This window comes from Lissotriton vulgaris, chromosome 11 (assembly GCF_964263255.1).
Source record: "Lissotriton vulgaris chromosome 11, aLisVul1.2, whole genome shotgun sequence".
In the NCBI taxonomy this organism is placed as follows: Eukaryota; Metazoa; Chordata; class Amphibia; order Caudata; family Salamandridae; genus Lissotriton; species Lissotriton vulgaris.
This window is the reverse complement of record NC_141699.1, coordinates 917583259-917602893: the sequence shown is the minus strand read 5'-3', so window position 1 is coordinate 917602893 and position 19635 is coordinate 917583259. Positions and strand designations below refer to the sequence as shown.

Sequence of the window (19635 nt, the reverse complement as noted above, 5' to 3'; positions counted from 1 at the left end):
TGACATTGATCCACATTCGGTCCATCACCTGTTGTTTTTACTAAAAGGGCACTGGCAGAAGCCCCGAGTCTCAAAGGTTTTATACCAAGGAGGAAGACAGTGCTGACCACCGACGCAAGGACTGGGAGCGGTCCTCACGCAGATGGGCAATAAAGTTGAGGAAACGATAGAGTTTGCTTCACGATCGCTCCGCAAGGCTGAGCTAAATTACTCATTGATTGAGAAAGAAGCACTGGCGGTATATTGGGCAATGAGCAAGTTCAGAGACTTTGTGTCTCTGAATTTGCGGTTTCACCTGAGGACAGACCATAAGCCCCTGGTCGAAGTTTTCAGCAGGAAAGGGCTGGACTCCATTTCAAGTTGGATAAGATGATGGGTGGTGAGTCTCCAAGAGTACACGTTCGATGTCGAATACGTACCGGGACTAAGGAGCCTATCAGCAGACTGTCTTTCACGCCTGGTGAGGGAGACGAAAGAGGATCCGACCGGCACAGAGGAGGAAGATGAGGAGGAGAAGGAGATACAGTCGGAGAATGTGTGAATTGTTATCCAAGGAGCCATTGAAGAAGAAAGTTGGAATGAGACTCTGAGAAATGATGCACTACTAAAATAAAGTGTGTGAGAAAACTAAGGAAGGATGTAAAGACAAAGACAAACAAGAAGAGGCACTAAGATCGTTTTGGATGGTCAGAAACGAACTATCAGTCACAGATGACTGTCTGTTCAAGGGCACGAGGTTGGTCCCACTTGAGATCTTAAGAAACCGCCTAGTCAACCTGGCCCATGAAGGGCTCTTAGGGATCACCAAAATAAAGCAAAGGTTGCGTGCAGACAACTAGTGGCCCAGCATGGACACTGAGATCGAGAGGGAAATAAGAGACTGTGTACCGTGCTCTACCAGCGACAAGGTTCTAAAACGCCACACACCTCCAATGCAGTGCAGGCCACTCACCGAAGGTCCATGGGTGGACGTGGCGTTAGACATTGTGGACCCACTAACCGGTGAACATCGAACCCCTTACATCCTGGCACTTATAGATCTGTACTCAAGGTGGCCGGAGGTGAAATTTGTGTCTGAGGTCACAACTAAGGTTGTAATTGATTTCTTACAAGAAGTGTTCCTCAGGGAAGGGCTGCCTAGCAGCTTATTGACTGACAATGGCGTGCAACTCTGCTCTAAAGAAATGCAAAATTTCCTAGGAAGCAGTGGTATTTCACACAAGAGATGTGCGCTATATCACCTTGAGACTAATGGGATGGTTGAACGATTTAATAAAACCATCAAAGAAGGGATCCAGCTAGCGAGGGCTAGTGGGTTGAGTTGGAAAGGTTGTTAAATGCCTGGAAGCTTATAGACTCACTCCTCACCAAACCACAGGCGTTACCCCTTTTGAACTACTGAGATCGAGAAAACCAACCTCAAGGCTAGTACCAGGGTGGATGGGTGGTACAAAGGTTGGACGGGTCACTTTAGGGAGTCACAGTGGCGAGACAGGGATTGCAAAGCTGTGAGGCACAGGAAAACCAGGTTCGGAGCCGAGCGGCGAGTGTGAGTAAAACTATCCTGACGGTGGTCAGCTGTGGCTGGGGTCATCTTCCTGTAACCTTTGTTCCAATAAATGATTATTGCCTGCTTCCTGTGTCTCCTGAGTTCTGCATTTATTTAAATTTCACAGTTTGTCTTGCCAAAACCCTTAGGTGGCAAATCAAGACCAATTAACAAAGCATTGGGAAATCTAGGAGAAACATGTACGCAGCAAAATTATCTTAGCCTGGTGTAAGGCTAAAAGAAAGGGGGGGTTATATGCTACAGATTCCATGTAACAGAAAGTAATCTTTAGAAGTGCATTAACATAAGTAATTTGTTATTGCCTTTAAAGGTAAGCATGTAATTCAGTAACACTTGATGATTCCACTAACACCAACAATGAGTCACAAAAAATAAAGGTTTACAGTATTACATCTGGGAATTTGTAAATGTAGGTTTAGTTTGGAAAGCCTTATGTGCTCTTGGGTCTGTAGTACTGCCTGGAAACCGTACTTCACTAGTTTTGCACATGCCTGTCCTAATGGCTGAATGATAATTTTTGGCTTTGACTTGTATTTCTTGAGAGTGGAGTACGTGCAACCAAAGAGGACGTTGAACTGTATTTCATACCTCCCGCTATCCAGCTGTGTCAAAGAACAGACAATGATGTATACTTAGATTTGTGTAACTATGCTTAATAACATATTTTAGAAATTGGAGTTTTTAAATATAGCTGGTCAACAGCCAATACGAATGTGCATAAGATTGTTTTGATGAAATAATGTGTTGTTGTTTTTAAATCATCTTAAAATAAATTAATGCCATTTTTAATGTTGTGTTTGCAATATTTTCATGTTATTATTGATCTGACAAATGCAAAGGTGTAAATTTGGTAACCCACGCAAAGATTGAGTCCCTCCCACTTGTGTAAACGCCCCCCTATGGGAATTTAGCATTACAAATCCATTGCCAAACTCAGGAGAAGGAGTTTTTTTGTTTTCTTAAAGAACAGACAAAAACACATTTGTGCAATGCTTAATTCTACATTGGAGTTGAACAGATTTATTAAAGAAATGTACACCCCTTTCTTAAAGTAGCACTCTCTGAATGAATAATGATGTGTTATGTTCAGTGCTACTGAGAGCAGACTTTATTATACAGATCATGTATTGATTAGTTGTTTTAATGAGTGAACAAAATGTAACTGCATGCTCATTGATGTTTAAAACAAGTGCTGACTTTTTGAAAATTAAGTTTTATCTTTTAAACTGTTTTGATCATTGCGTAGCCTATGGTTAAATGTAAAAGTATGAATTGTCTAATGAACTTTGGAAGTGGGAATTACTCAATAAAATAGTTTAATTTATTTTATACAGTGTTTGTAATAAGTTTTTATGTACACGAAGAAGAAATAACTCTACAATATGTAGATGTTTTAGGACAAAATGAAAGGCAGAACAATATAACAATAAATTATAAAATGTAAGGTACATTGAGGAGTGTTATAGATATATGAGATTTGCAAGCATTGTAATTAGTTACTTTTAACAGCAAGTAAGTAGAGAACTTGCCTGTGAGAAATCGAACATTAGTTGAGTGGAGTGGGTAACCACCACAAGTCATACCCTCAGTCCTTACCAAGGTGAGCCTCTAAAGTCTTTAAATAAACCTGTGTTCAACCCTCGGGTAGCTTTCACAGAGCCGCCAGGCTTAACTTAGAGGCAATGTGTGAAATATTTGCACTACTTGAACACAAGAAAAATCCGAAACCAATTTTGAAAATAGAGTACATTTCAATTATTAAAATGGCCCCACAACATAAGCACCAATCAGTTGAAAAGGAGACATGAATTTTTAAAGTTTAGGCCAAAATTAACACCAACAGCATTTAGTGCCCACCATGTTAAAATGAATGTTTGAGAATAGGACAATTTTCAAGGTCGACCACAATGATTTGAAGCTAGGAACAGATTTCTCTTGATCAACTAAGTTTACTTTGCACTCAGAAACATTTTAGTGAAGTCAAGACAAGTCAAATCAAAAGTCTTTATTGAGGACAGGCAGTAGGCTGTTGTTAAGGAGGGTTCAATATCATCAGGTTGCCAAAGAATGGAGTGTCAATTAAACCATTGGCTTAGGTGGGAAAAATTCTTAGAAGGAAAAGTTCAAATTTAGCACCTCAGAACCCCTCAATGTCAAGTGGTCCCCCTTTGGCATTGTCTCTGGAAAGCTTTTTATGTTCGGACTTCAAAACTTTTCTGGATGTCAAATTCCTAAGCAGATCTATGCTGCAGGCTGTAGCCAAAGAGTGCTAGACGCCATTAGATTCCATTTGATGTCAGTTCCACTGAATCAGACTTTTTGCTGTGGAGAATAATATATCAGGATCTGTGGCAAACTCAATCTTAGTAGTCATACACCATATGCGCATTGGCTGGACAGGTTGGAAATGGTCCCACGACGGTTCTCAGAGCAGAAGATGGAAATGCATTTCTAAGTCCACTGTTTTAGGGTTAGGCAGGGAGGAGTACACTTTGACCACAGCCAAGAGTACAGTACCTTGGGGACAGCAATAGGAGGGTCAATGTTCACTACAGCAGAGTCCAGCAGCAGGGTCCAGGGCTGGTCCAAAACCACACAAAAAAAGATTGGTTGTGAGAAAATACTGTCCTTTAATTAATTCAAGTTGCAAATGGCTTCATAATGCAAGATCCACATCACAAGTCCAATGTATCAAGTAGTGTGCTTAAGAACGTAAGACAATCTTTATTTAATTATTTTGAGATTAATTATTCATACTGGATTTTTTTTTGGAACTTGGATTTCGAAGCCTCTTTCATTTTGAATAGAAATTATCCAATCTAGTTCGAACTTGTCTGTAGTGCAGAAGTCACACATCCCTATATTTAGAGAAATGTGAGGTAGGTAAAAACAACAGTGGTGCTCTGAATGCTAAAACACACCTGTTGCCATAATGAGTTTATCTGGACCAGAGAAACAATTTCTCAGCCAAAACATGAACAAAACAAAGAATAGCGGGGCACTCCTCCATTATATCCTATTAAAATTGTGATGGTCTAGGTCAATTGGTGCAATTTTTTATGTTATTTTCTTAATATAGATTTTTATTGTGAAAAGAAATAAATAAATGTAGACACGCACCATGGGATAAAAGTGGAGTAAATGCACTATTGGGTTCAACTCTTTCATTTCCTAAGAATGTCTCAAATTTTGAGTGAGTCGTATGAGCCTGTTGGCTTATAAGAAGAAATGGAATCTTACATTTTACTCTACTTTCTCAAACTGAACTTTGGATATAGTCTTGAAAAAGTCCCAAGCATGGACGAAACACGTGTCTGCTGAAACAATCTATGAAGCATCTCTACCAACATCTCTATAGTCACTGTTAAGAAACTGTAATTGCAGTTACAACACTCAGTGCTTCTTTGTAATATCAGGACCAAGTAAAACTATCATTCATGTCAACCTTTGAAGCGTTGATGAACATTATTTTGAGTTTTTCTATTATAAGCTTAGTAAAATTTGCTCTGTACATTTGAAATATATGAGTAATTGCACCAATTGACCTACACCAACACAATTAATATAGGATATAAGTGACGAGTACACCATTATATTTTGCTGTTTTCTGAATCAGCTCTCGCAGTGCTTTAAAGAGGATATTGGGAATGCAACATTTATGCACTGTGCCAGCCTGTGGGTGGGTGAAACTCCTCTACATTTCCTAACCAATGTGGTAAATGTTCCCAGGTGTGACCCCACCCACTTTTTCATCACCTTCTGTAGGTTGTTTCCTGTAAAATTATCTCACAGTGCCTTTTTTCTCCCTTTATCTAACATGGCAGAACCTTTATTCCCCTCATCCAAGCTCACTGTGCCCAACAAAAGGTGTGGCTATGGAAATGAGCAACGCTTTCTCTTCTGGTTACTCTAAACCAGTTCTGTGGCAACTCCCTCCCATCATTGGAATTCGTGTGAGACTGACTAGGAGGATAATGGAGGGGCAGGTCCAGGTGTGAGATATTACTGGCTTTGAAAAGAGAGTTCTGCTGGAGTTAATCAAGGGGCTGGGCACAACCCCCAGGTCATTATGCCAATGTATGAACAATTCCTATCCACACCCAAGGCCGTGTTTCCTGTGCCAGGAGCAGTTCACACCTCGCTATAAGGGCACCATCAGCTGACAGGTGACAGTTGAAATTCTTACACAAAGTGGTTATAGGCAAAAAAGTGCCATTTTCCCAATAGTTAGACAGCATCCAACTTTACAATTCATTGTGATTTTGTCCATTAAAAAGAACCTTGAATTATATGTTCTAGCTGCTACCAGCCTGAATTGAGCATTATGGCATATTATAATTTACTCCAGTGTTTCCCTATGAAAGCTCCAACTTTGGCACAGTGCAAGTAGCTTTTAGGCTTTTTTTCATTTTAGAACATGTGTGGCAGTAAATGTTTTCATGTCATACTTTTAAATGTAAGACACCCTGTTTGAGCAGTAAGCCTACAATATAGATGATTTCAATTAATCAATTAATTATATATTTATTCAGAGACAAAAGTATCTAAAGAAGTACATTTTAAAATCACAGTAGATAATAAAACTGACTTTTCAAAAAATTCACAATAAAACTAAGATAAAAGGTATGTCATTAGACTATGATATTAGTGAAAGACAATTCTGATAAGTGTCCTTTGTCAAGCATGGTTTTACAGCATTTTTATGAAATGTACCCACATAAAAAATATTGTCAAGTTCAAGTTCAAGTTCAAAAAGTCTTTATTTCAAATATCAATTCATAAAAGACAATAGATAAAAAACACCAATATTTTGTAAAACCATAGTAACGATCATCATCTAAAAGTTTTCCTCATTTAAAAAAGATATTAAACAATTTGATAGACAATTTCATAAAGACTTCGAGTTATAATATCAATCAACTTTATAAAATATGTAAAAAACAGGCATTAAGAGACATTAGAGTTCCTAGTTCGAATAATCCAGGCTCCGCCTAGATACTTGGCCACACCAACCACCACCATTTCAGAAGTGTTAGTGCGAAATATCCTCATGGCTTCTAAGAACCCTTTGATTTCAAGATTACTACATATGGGCTTAAGCCATTTTAACCGCGGTTCACGGTACGCTGGGCATGCAAAGAAAAAATGACCCATGCTTTCCGGGTGATTAGGGCACCAAGGACAAGTATAATTTGTATTCGCAGACCATTTCCCGGCAAAGGAATTGACTGGGAGTGATCCGACACGGAACTGGTGGTATAATTTCCGGTCGAGGGTTTTAGTGATTACATCCCAGTAAGATTCTAAAGAAGGGGTCAATTTATGTACCAGAAAATGCCCAGTTAGGTTAGAAGCATCCGACTGGACCACTGCTAGATGCTTTACTGTGGCCCAGTATAATCCTTGAAATCCTGTTTAGAGGGAAAGAGGGAATCCCCCGGGTTCGACCAGAGGTGGTTGAGACCCATCTCATCCAGCACAGATTTTACTTCCCTTAGCCAGGGGATTTGAGAAGCCCCCCACAATGACCTAACTTCATCCAGTTCCTTGGCAAATAGGCTAAGCTCTGGAGTAGTCCAGAGCCGTCGCCATAGGGCCACCAGACGGAAAAGAGCCAAGTCGTTGAAGGGTTTGCAGCCCAAATCTAACAGCAGTGGTTTGGTGGGTGTAGATTGAGGAAGACCCACCAAATTACGCAGGAATTTATTTTGTGCCTTAACAAGGAGAGACAAATCTTTATACCCCCACACATCAGCGCCATATAATATGGCTGTGTTAATTTTTGCTTCGTAAATCTTTATCACCAGGGCAATACGTTTGGTCAGGGACTTTTTTTGCTCCTGTAATAAGCAGCCCGAGAGGCGGACAAACTTAAGATATAAAGCCTCTATCTGGGGTTTCCAGCTAAAGCTGTAGTCCAGGGTCACACCCAGGTACGTCATTGTATCCACTTGTTCAATCAGGGTACCATTCAAAGTGATAGAGGTTTTGATAGGGCTTTTGTTGCTAAAAACCATAAATTTGGTTTTGTCTGTGTTGATCTGCAGATCATTAATCCTGCAAAACTCAGCAAACCTGTTGAGGGCTATTTGCAACCCCCTACGAGTTTTTGAGAGAAGCAGGGTATCATCTGCAAAAATCAACATCGGGTATTTAAACCCACCCAAAGATGGTGCATCGGTCGGGGTATCAGAAAAGAATTTTACAACCTGATTAATAAACAAAAGGAATAAGGTGGGTGCCAACACGCATTCCTGTCGCACACGCATGTGACTGGAAAACTATCAGTCACCTGACCTTGTTTACCCCATCTCACTTTAGTGAAGTTATCTTCATGGAGTCTAACCACTAAATCAAGAAGTTCGGGTGGCAGACCCATGAGTCTAAGGGATTTCCACATTTTCTCTCTTGGTACTAAATCAAAAGCCAATTTAAGGTCCACAAAAGCGGCATAAATGGCACCACCACCCAACTTGACAACCTTCCAAAACAACATGTTAAGTCTAAAGACCTGATCTAGGGTGCTGGTGCCTACTCTAAATCCAGCTTGCATAGGAGACAGAATATTTTCTTGCTCCATCCACCCCTGGATTCTCACGAGTACCATCCTGGCAACTATTTTTTGGATAGAATCTATCAGGCTTATAGGGCGATAGTTCCCCGGGACTGAGCGGTCTCCTTTTTTAAATACTGGAAGAATCTCCGCCCCTTTCCAGGAGTCCGGGATCCTTGCCCCTGCAGCGATTGCATTCACAAGCATGGTTATGTAGGGAACCCAAATGTCAAAATTCATTTTAAAAAGATCAGAGGGTATTGCGTCCATCCCAGGCGCTCTAACTGAGTGGACTGCACCCAAAGCATACTTCGTGTCAGAGGTATTAAAAACAAGCGAGCAATCAGGGTTAAAAGGCAAGACTACATCCAACTCTTGATGAGAATCCTGATCCACATCCGGGGCTCTGAACTGCAATGAATAGAAAGCCACCCAGTCTTCCACTGAAACATGATTCACGGGGTTTTGGAATCCTGGTTCGCACCCCACTTAACGATTTCCCAAAACTTAATTTGGTTTGATGTTAGACATGCCGAAAGGAGCTCTGACCAATGTCGGTCCTCCCATTCCTTCTTCGCGGCCCATAGTGTTTTTTTATAGATGAGCGCTACCCTACAACTTTTATTATACCATTTGGTCCGGACATTATCCTTCCTTGGAATTAATGGGGTTGTTAACAGGGTTTTTAGTTCCGCAAAGCACTGGTCGTGAAGATCACTAATCTGGGAGATAGTCCCCTGGGAGGATGATACAACTTCCATTGCAACCAGTGTCTTTGCCACTTCTTCCTCTATACCTTTTATTATGGAGGGGTCTACAACTACCCTAGACCATTTTACTCTTTTCCTGTCATTACACAGTATGACCTCTGACGTTAAGCAGGTGCATCTAAGGTACACATATCCTCTTCTAATTCATCATTCGCCCTCCAAAAGGGACTAGATCTCAGAGGAGGTGATTAACGGTATGATTCTGCATGGTCCTTGCTATTACCCTCCTCAGTGGCATTATTTCTTGGGGAGATGGAGAGTTGGCTACAACCTATGGAATCCCTACTAGAGCTATCTAGACCATGAACATACCCCAGTCAATCCACACATTTCAGCCCAGACAGTGGATCAAACCTGTTCGAGAGACACGGGTAGAAGGGCGAGTTAGGAAACCTCTCTACCACGTTTCTCCCCACCGGTCTATGAGATGGAAAATTTCTGGGAGGGGGCGGACCATACCTTTTAGGATAAAAGTAAGACAAGCTTAAGGATTGTACATCCCCTGTTCTTCCGAATCTTGCCTCTCTGCGAATGTAGTTGACCACCCATGGATCCCGAAAATTTATTAAAATGCAATCGCCTTCCAAGTCCTTTGGACAATAACCCACCCAATCAGCTCTGCGGACTGTCAGAATCTTTGTGGAAGAGGAAGGTGGAAGGGGACGATTTTTATTAAGCCAAAAGGCTACTTTATTCAATAAGTCTCCATGTGATTCCGATTGTCTGTCCCTTAAGGGTGCAACACCTGTCAGGACGATAGTATATGGTGTGGCATCCAATGGTAGATCTGCTGGGGGAGGTCCTGTTCTAGTAACTCTCTTAGGAGGTTGTGTACACCAAGCTGCAACACAAGTACTAGCATTTTGATGGGAAGTCGGTTTGGAGCTGCCTACCCCTGAAGTAGAGGCCTGTGCAGAGCTCACAGGCTTGGGGGTAGATAACAGTGGTAACCCATAAGATTTAAAACTTGCCTTCTTAGGTATAACAGTTTGGGTAACCGGGGTAGAAGGTTTATTTAGTGCACTAGGTGGCTTTGAAGTCCTAGCTTTAGGGACCGGTCTAATGTCCCTAACCTCTGACGGATCCCCAGGTGGGATAGCCTTGGTAACTGTATCAGTATGGCCTGAAGATTTGGGGTTAGAATGACCAGAACCACTAGAAGAGACCAACTGCTTAGCCTGATGGTTAACCAGTTTTTTTTAAGTAGACAGGAATTATCTGTAATAAGGGTCTCTAAGCTGTCAATTTTTTTATTCATAAGTCTAGTTCTCTCTAGTACCGGGAGCAAAAGTGTCTTAGCTAGGATTTCCATTTGAGCTAGCAGGTCAACATTATTTACATTCATATTTACTATGCTAGTAAGGGGGACCCCTGTGGGATTAGAAGCGGAAGTAACAGAGCCACCCGATGGTATAGTAAGTAATGGGTCATCCCTTGAAAGGAGAGTTTCAGACACACGCAACAATGGACTAGCGGTTTTTAATGCCTTTGAAACTCCACCTTTCTGCCTACCTTTGTTACGCTTCCTCTTACCAGGGTGATTCATCTCCAGAGTCTCCTCTTCAGAGGAGGAGTCCAGTAGTGAAGGTGTAGCAGATAGTACGCTATCTTTTACTCCACTCACAGATGAATCTGCATCACCAATGGTATTATCAGAAATACAATGCAGTAGAGGGGAACCTTCAGTGTCATTATGTATCTCGACTGGTACAAGAACCAAATTAGGGGGAGGTGGTAAGTTAGGTGATGGGCTTGGTACTGTAACAATGTGCCCCAAGGAAGAACGTTTCCCATTAATTAAATCTAGGGACAACCTTTTCTCAACAAACGCTATTTCTTTTTCTAAAATACCCGTAGCTTTAGTTATAAAAGCATCTAGTGGGCCTGATACCACCCCCTTTGAAGTCTGAAGTGCTACAGAACGATCTCTACCCGAACGTAGAGGCATGTTGACAAGTAAACAAGCTATACAACCAGAGTACGGGAATTAAAGTCACAGCGGGCACCCAACATCAACTATGACTGTATGGGCGACTAAACTACTTTACCACCTAATAGTAATGTTCACCAGGTTTTTGTCCAAAGGCCAAGAGGGGTGGCCCAGCCCGGCCTCCTACGGCCCCTGATGGCCACAGATGGTCCCGCCCTTGTCCCGGGCTTCTCCCGGTCGCTCCCGCGCAGCGTCACTGATCTAGTCAATTTGTAAGTCTGTGGTAAAGGGGAGGGGCCAGCAGGGAGAGCAGCCCAGGTGCTGTTGATCTGGGTGGCGGGCGCTTCTGGGAGAGGTAGTCCCAGCCCCGCGCTCCGCTCGCAGCCCTGCAGCTCCTACGTCCCACCTCTCTGCTACAGGCAGAAGTCCTGGGGCAACAGCAGGCAGTCCCAGCGATGCGGGACCCGCGAAGCAGGTTCCGCAAGAAGTAGGCAGAAAAAAGATCCCAGCACGCTCTGCCCGGCACACTCCAGGTGATCACAGCAAAGCGTCCCACAGGAAAGGTGAAGGCTCGGGTTTTTCAAGCTGATGGGGAGGGGCCAGCAGGGAGAGCAGCCCAGGTGCTGTTGATCTGGGCGGCGGGCGCTTCTGGGAGAGGTAGTCCCAGCCCCGCGCTCCGCTCGCAGCCCTGCAGCTCCTACGTCCCACCTCTCAGCTACAGGCAGAAGTCCTGGGGCAACAGCAGGCAGTCCCAGCGATGTGGGACCCGCGAAGCGGGTTCCGCGAGAAGTAGGCAGAAAAAAGATCCCAGCACGCTCTGCCCGGCACACTCCAGGTAATCACAGCAAAATAGTGAATTGAAGCTACTTACTATATGCTACTCTAAAATCCCTGATGGCAAGCTTCTTGATTATGGTAAGTAAAATACTCGCAGAATGTAAAAGCCACAAAAAAAATATTAAATGTAACATAGATTGGTATGAGCTTCCATTACACGGGCAGGGAGAAATATCAAGATTTACATGAAATCCTAAGGGGAAACATAACAAATATTTAACCGTGCCTGCCCTGCAACAAAACAGTAAACTTCGCTCCTAGTGCCCCATGGTCTTTGTTAAATACCTTGTAATCAATTTGTTAATTCCAAATTTTGCTGCCACACTCGCTTTTGAAATCTCAGCAGCTAATGTATCGGTCTGTAGGTATTCATAAAAATCTTCTTGTAGCTGTTTTCTATCGATGGTGTGAGGTCCGTAAGGGTTTTAAAACACCGATTGGCAACCAGCCTTTTATAAGTAGTGATACTACTGTCGCCAACCATAGGATACTCTTATCTTTTTCAGATGCCTGAAAATGTGAGATAATATCTCTATTGAGGCTTGCTTCTGTGTTTCTCTATATTGCTAACCATAATAAAAGGGGACGGACATAGATATAATCTTTACTGATAGGGATGTTCATTTCATTATGACAAATAAAATTTGAAGTGGAATTAGGCACCCCTAGAACTCTTCTGCAAAATCTATCTTCTTCTACTTGAATTAGATTGCACTTATTCATACCCCATATCTCAGCCCCATAAATAGCTATTGGTAAGCATTAGATCTTAAAGATCTGCAGGAGTGGGAGAAGAGCTCCACCCCTCCTTGGTCGGGGTATACTGAACAGTGAATTATTCGCTCTTGAAAATGTATTATTGCTTTGTGCAACATGTGTAGTACTTGAGCCATTATAGGCGAAGATTAATCCCAGGTATGAAAAAGTGCGAGTGCATTTTAAAATAGACTCACCCACTTTAAGGGAAGCCACATTAGGTTTTTTCGGGCCGCATGACATTATATAAGATTTACTCAAATTAGTACGTAGATCCAGTGATGCCATGACATTTACTAAACCTTGCACTAACAGTCGCTGAGCCCTCAGGGTGAGGGACCTTAGTACGGCATCATAGGCATTTACCAGGCGTGTAAAAATGAGCTCTAAATTTAGGGACATCAGAAGTAAATGATGATAAAAATGGATGAAGATTGTTCATATATAAAATATATAAAAGTGGGGCTAGAACACATTTCTCTTTCCCCTAGTAATTCCAATGGCCCGAGACACCTCCCCCTGAATATTCTGGCCTTCGTGTCCCTGTGCAAATATGCTATAAAGTGCACCAGTGCTTCATCAATACCAAGACCTAAAAGGACCACAGCTTTGAGAGATTTATACTATTGAACACTGTGGTCGGGTCCATAAATGCCAGATATATTGGGCAGTTTTATGCTATAGGATGTTTTCCAATCAATAAGGGAAGATTGAGTCAGTGCTCTAATGTGTCGATCTCAGAACTAAAACCATATAGACAAGAATAAAAAATGGACTTCTCGTTTGCCCATTCTTTTATCTGATTATATAAGACCCTCCCCAAAATATTTAGGGCCAGATGTAGGTAATTTTTATTTTCCGACCTCTTAAATACCGAGTCATACCGACTCGGTATTTCAGAGGTCGGAAAATAAAAATACCGAGATGTAGGTAATTGCAGATGTGCAATTACCGAATCGGAAACAGTCGGTAATTTCCGATGCGGTAAATACCGACCAGTTGATGCCCATGCATTCCTATGGGCTTTGAAGCCCATAGGAATGAACGGGCATTTACGGGTCGGTATTTACCACATCGGTAAATACCGATAGCCACAAGGGTGCAGGGGGTGTCACTTTGACACCCTCTGGCACCCCCAAAAGAGGCTCGGGTGCCATGTGGCAGGCATACCTGCCCTAAGGGCAGGTCTGCCTGTCATATGGCATAGGTGTGCATGCACACATGTGCATGCACACCTGAAACGGTATTTTACCATCAAGCATTATTTGATGGTAAAATACCGATTTTGTACTGCTTGTGGGACTCAGAAGAGTCCCACCTACATACCAATTTACCGGTATCCATAATGTTACCGACTCGGTATTTTACATACTCAGTAAATTTACCTATCGGTAAATTTACCGAGTCTGTAAATTACAGGGACCTACATGTCGAATTGCTTTTACCGGGTGGTAACGGCCGAATTCGGCCGTTACCACCCGGTAAAAGCCTACCTACATCTGGCCCATAGGGCCAGATGTAGGTAAATTTTATTTTCCAACCTCTTAAATACCGAGTCATACCGACTCGGTATTTCAGAGGTCGGAAAATAAAAGTACCGAAATGTAGGTAAATGCAGATGTGCAATTACCGAATCGGAAACAGTCGGTATTTTCCGATGCGGGAAATACCGACCAGTTAATGCCCATTCATTCCTATGGGCTTTGAAGCCCATAGGATTGATTGGGCATTTTCCGGTCGGTATTTACCACATCGGAAAATACCGACTGTCACAAGGGTGCAGGGGGTGTCACTTTGACACCCTCTGGCACCCCCAAAAGAGGCTCGGGTGCCATGTGGCAGGCATACCTGCCCTAAGGGCAGGTCTGCCTGTCATATGGCATAGGTGTGCATGCACACATGTGCATGCACACCAGAAACGGTATTTTACCATCAAGTAGTATTTGATGGTAAAATACCGATTTTGTACTGCTTGTGGGACTCAGAAGAGTCCCACCTACATACCAATTTACCGGAATCCGTAATGATACCGACTCGGTATTTTACATACTCGGTAAATTTACCTATCGGTAAATTTACCGAGTCTGTAAAATACAGGGACCTACATGTCAAATTGCTCTTACCGGTCGGTAACGGCCGAATTCGGCCGTTACCACCCGGTAAACGCCTACCTACATCTGGCCCTTAGTGTTGTATCAATTAGCGAAATGGGCCTACAACAGCTGGGCTGTGAGCAATCTCCCATTTTAAAAAATGGGAACTATAGTTGATGTTGACCATGTACTTGGTAAAGAGAAATGTCCTACAATATAATTAACGTTTATTAGAACATTGGAATGTTGGGAGCTCCATTGCAGACAATGGAGTGCTCCCTGCTTCTACAGGCCGGTAAAGGCCAGCAGAGCAACATTCCAATGTTCTACAAAGGCTTCTCGAAGCTCGAGGGGATTTATATCCCCTCGAGCTTCGAGAACCCTTTGTTGAATTTGTTAGAACATTCTGCCCTCTAGTGGCAGAATGTTCTAATAGCCTTATAGCCCTTCGTAGCAGGGCTATACCGGCAATTAAAGTCTAGCTGTCTCGTTAAAATCCCTCGCCTTCGGCTCAGGCGTTTAATGATTAGCCGGTATAGCCCGCTACGGCGGGCTTTAAGGCTATAATAACATCAGAGCCCAAAATCTTGGGTTAGATTTAAAAAGGTTGATCGGTCTTCTGTCGGGCTGGTAGCCTGGCCCCCAATACTATGATTTATTGCATCCTCAACTTCCCTCAGGGTTACCTGCACCGAGACAAAATTTGGGTTCCGGGTATGTTCTGTGTCAGTGGAAAGGGGTGCATAAATATTAGAGAAATACAATTCTCAGGCCTCACTTGTGATATTATGGCTAATCTTCGAATCTATTTGATTGAACTGTTTTATCTTGTTCACTGCTAACCAAAAGAGTTTTCTGTTCTTTGACTGGGCCGGTACAACTAGGGAGTCCCACTGCTGATCTAGTACTTGCTTTTTTCTGGCTGCAGTTACTTGCTTTTATGACTTACGTGGGTCTATCAATGCTTGCAGGTTCCTCGGAGAGGCCTTAAGTGCCTGTAGCAGTTTGCGACTAGATATGGTTCACTCATGACTAAATCATTTTTGTTTAATACTGTGGGAATTTATAGGTCTCATTATCTCTTCCTTAATGAGGGAACAGCGCTAGACAAAAGCCACGACTGATGGGTAAGCACTGTGGGGCATATTACCAAGGACCATTATCCCCGCCTTAGCGGGACTTTTTCCCGCGAAAGCGGCGATAATTTTATCGCCATATACCTAGTTGTCGCTAACACCAGTTAGCGACAGCTAATAGGAGATAGCGATTATCTTGGGGCCCACTTTGCATGTCAGCGATATTTATCGCTAATGACATGCAAAGTCGGTGTGCCAAGATGTTAGCGACTGGAAACAGTCGCTAATATCGCTATCTCCAATTATCAACAAAGCCTTACTTTTGGAAATATTCGCGCTAATCGCGAATATCTCCAAAAGCTAACGCCTGCACAGAGCAGTTCTTAGCCATGTTATCCAATTGAAGGAGGATAACATGGCTAAGAGCATTGTCACGATAATGCATGAATATCGCTGATTTTTCAGCGATATTCATGCATTTCGCAGGATTTTTACCGCTTTTGAGATAAACCTTGATAATATCAAGGTATCTCAGCGGTAAAAATCGTCGGAGCGCGTTGATATAATTTTAACCGCTAACCATGCATAGCGATAATTATCGCTATTGCTTGGTAATATGCCCCTCTGTTCTTCATTAAGGCACATCATTACCGCTTGGAGATTCTCACTGATCCCTTTCTGAAATAGGGCTGCAGGTGCGCCTGTTCTATTTGTTAATCTAAGACCATCTGATGAGGTGATCAGCATTTTATGCAACCAGCTCCAATTTCCTTTCTATATTAGGGTTATGGGTGTCTTATTAATGCTTGAAAAGACGGTTTTAGGCCTGCCAAAAGGGTTTATTTTAATAAGCTGATACAACAGTTTTCAAACTGCACCGCTAGGCTGCAAAGGTGGCCTGGGGTCGGGTTTGTGTGCCACTGTAGTGGATGGTGCAATGGGTGTTGGAGCCCACTAGGGACACTTCACTTACAAGCACTGAGTACACTGGGTGGCATATACAAGGGGCCTCATTTATGAGAAATGGCGCATCGCTGCGTGAAAGCAGCGATGCGACACTCAGTGCGCACTCCTTGCGACATTCCTGATGTGTCATATTTAATATATGACGCATCATGTCGCAAGGAGTTACAGATACGTCAGTTTTTCTGACGTATCTGTAAGCGCAAAAGTGACGCATTGCTGGAGTGTGTCACAAAAGTGACGCAACTCCAGCAACGAGTCCTTTCACATGGGGCAAGCCCCATGTGAAAGGGCCTGCGTCAGTCTTACGCCTGCTGTGAGGCAGGCGCAAGATTTTGACGCAACAGCGTCCTAAAATTGACGCAGTGAAATCTCATGGATTTCACTGCGTCACTTCTACGACCCTTCCTTGCGTCAATACGCCCCCCTTGCATACATTACACCTGGCGCAGGTATAATGTGGCGCAGGGGTTTACAAAGTGACGCCTCTACCTAGATGAGTCACTTTGTAAAAATGGCATAACAAGGCGCATTTTTTACGCCACTGGTGCGTCACAAATAGTGACGTACCAGCGGTGTAAAAGTGACGCACAGCCTCATAAATGAGGTCCTAGGGACTTATGGACAAGTTGAAAATGCCAATCAGTAATATATGCAAATGTCATCATGTTTATAAAGAGCACTGGCACTTAACCCACTGGTTAGTGGGAATAAAGTACACAGTAAACAATCAACTCAAATAACTGGGTGAGTACCACACACAAGATTGACCTTTTGAATACCGCCATTTATAATAACAGCATTCTTGAATGTTAATATGAATTTTTACGAAGTAGTAAATGTGTTGTGCATTTTTTCTGTCACTAAAGCATTTGTATTACTAAATTGCCCTTTTCCAAATGTGCATAATGGTTAACAATTTAATCAACTTTCTATTTGTCTGTTTTTAAAAAAATTCCCAGAATACTAAATGATTTGCTTGTTTATGAATTCACAGTTTTCTACTGTTACCCTCTAATCCCGTAGTGGCTTTGAGGAAATAAACAAGTAGCATCAAACATGAAAAGTGCAGTTCTACAATGTGTCACACAGGTTTGAAAAATGTGCAGAAGCCCTGCTAATTGTGACTTTTTCATATTATTTTTTCTTCTTGTAGAGTAAAATATTTTACGAATACACCGTTCCTAAGCCTCCAAGTCCCCATTACTGAGCATGAAGGCGAAGACTAATGAGAGTTTGGTGAAGGAGGGAAAAGACAACTGAAACGCATTTATGTAGAACAAAATTTTAACTGCTACTCTTTTTCAAACTTTCTGCAAAAATTGTGTAATGAGAAAATGCACAATTTATGTACATCATTATTTACATTATGCAAGTGTAAAATAAATGTTGCCCTGCTCTACTCATAATCGTAGTCCTACTTACTTGATTTTGTATGCCTCATAGACTTGTACTTTGTTGATGTAATCTCTGGTTTTATTTGGTGTATTTTTTAATCAGTTATCAAATGCACTTAAAAAATGGCTGGCACATGGCTGTTACAAATGTTACGACAGAGTAAAATAATAAAAAACAGATCAATGGACAAAGACTACACTGTGTTAATCAAACTAAGACAAGAATATCATAGTCAATTCAAAGTTCCACATAAACAATGAAATCTAAACCCTAAACCACTCAGACCCACACCTGTGAAAACTAATGCCTAACAGTTCACAAGTTCACCTTGCTCACCCTTCAACATCATATGTTACTACTAGGCCTCGGCGGAGTTCATGGAGTTGCACTAAATGGAACTCCATGTAGTGCCCCACGAACTCTGCCGCATCATGCGGAGTTCCTCGAGCGGGCAGAGCTACTCGCCGCAGCCGTTCACTTGATGTATTACATTTTCTTCAACGTGACGTGCGTTCTCGTACCGGAAATCACACATTTTATTTTGTGACTTTTATACATTTTTCATTTTTTTGCTTTACTTCCTCTTTATTTTTCATTCCTTCCTTCCTTTTCCTGTTTCTATCCTCCCCACACCATCCAGCACCATGGCAGAGCAGGGGAGTGACAGCACCAGGCCCCTAACCCCCATTTTTTCAGAGGTGTAGGCGGCTGCGGCAGATAGCGATTGTAGTTAGTATTGATGAGTTAGCGTTCTCTCACTACACTCTGTCTTTCTTTTTGTAGCTCGTACAGTCCCAAGCAATCTCCCTATGATGTGTTGTATACATGCATCTATGCATTGAACAAAATGCAGACTGATTTGTCCCATCATAGGGGTTGGAGAAAATGAGAACGAGACAGGAAGGAAAGATCATTTGTGGAAATGTATTAGTAGTTCCAAAATGTAGTTTAGTAAATTTGGGAATTGAGTTAGGTTTAGTTAATTAGGAATAGGTACACAATATTAACTCTATAAGTGATCTGATTTAGAGAAGTTCTATTGTTACGGCATTTGCCTTTCCTTGTCAAAATATATTTGGGGATATTATTAACTGTACCACAAAGCTTTTAATAGTTTGTTTGCTTTATTTCTTACATCAGTATCCAGGGGCAAATCGAAGGCTAGTCTAAGGCAAGCCTGTCTGTGCCCGTCAGCGGCCAGCACCAACCACGCTGCCCGGGAGCTTTTAGGCAGTAAGATTTGCATTAGATACAGTAGAGATGTTCTGCTGGATCTCGCTCCACTTACCAAGTATCAAACAGAGCATAGGGCCCCTTTGGTGGGGTTTAAGATCAACTGCCCAGACTGTCACTAATATCATACATGGGGCAGAGTAACAAATAAGAGCGGTCCTTTAAAAAAGAAGGTATCCCAGTGCTTGCTGCGTTGATTTACTCACGATCAATGCAAAAACATGCGTTCAATATCTGCGACCTCTTAAAGGAAGGTAGTCTTGATTTTCTCTGTAATACAGAAACCTGGATAGCAGAGGAATTGAACTCCGTCATTGACAATGCCATAGCTAAGGGGTTCAAAATCTATAGAAAAGATTGAGAAGTGGGCAGGGATGGGAGAATAGCAGTCATCCTCCGAGAAGAATGCAGTTTCCAAGACATAGTGGAGAATGACTAGCTGGACGCAGAAGCCAC

At 42.3% G+C, this 19635-nt stretch overlaps 1 protein-coding gene across 1 annotated transcript in view; it reads left to right on the top strand.

Annotated features, from left to right (window-relative positions):
• The window catches only part of LOC147683687 (phospholipid scramblase 1-like), a 604007-nt gene extending 586033 nt beyond the window's left edge, over nt 1-17974 (top strand). Inside the window, exon 8 of the mRNA XM_086944890.1 lies at nt 17705-17974. Within this exon, the coding sequence (XP_086801016.1) occupies nt 17705-17758 (54 nt within the window). The 3' untranslated portion in view covers nt 17759-17974. The remainder of the gene's footprint in view (nt 1-17704) is intronic.
• Nucleotides 17975-19635: the final 1661 nt, after the last annotated feature.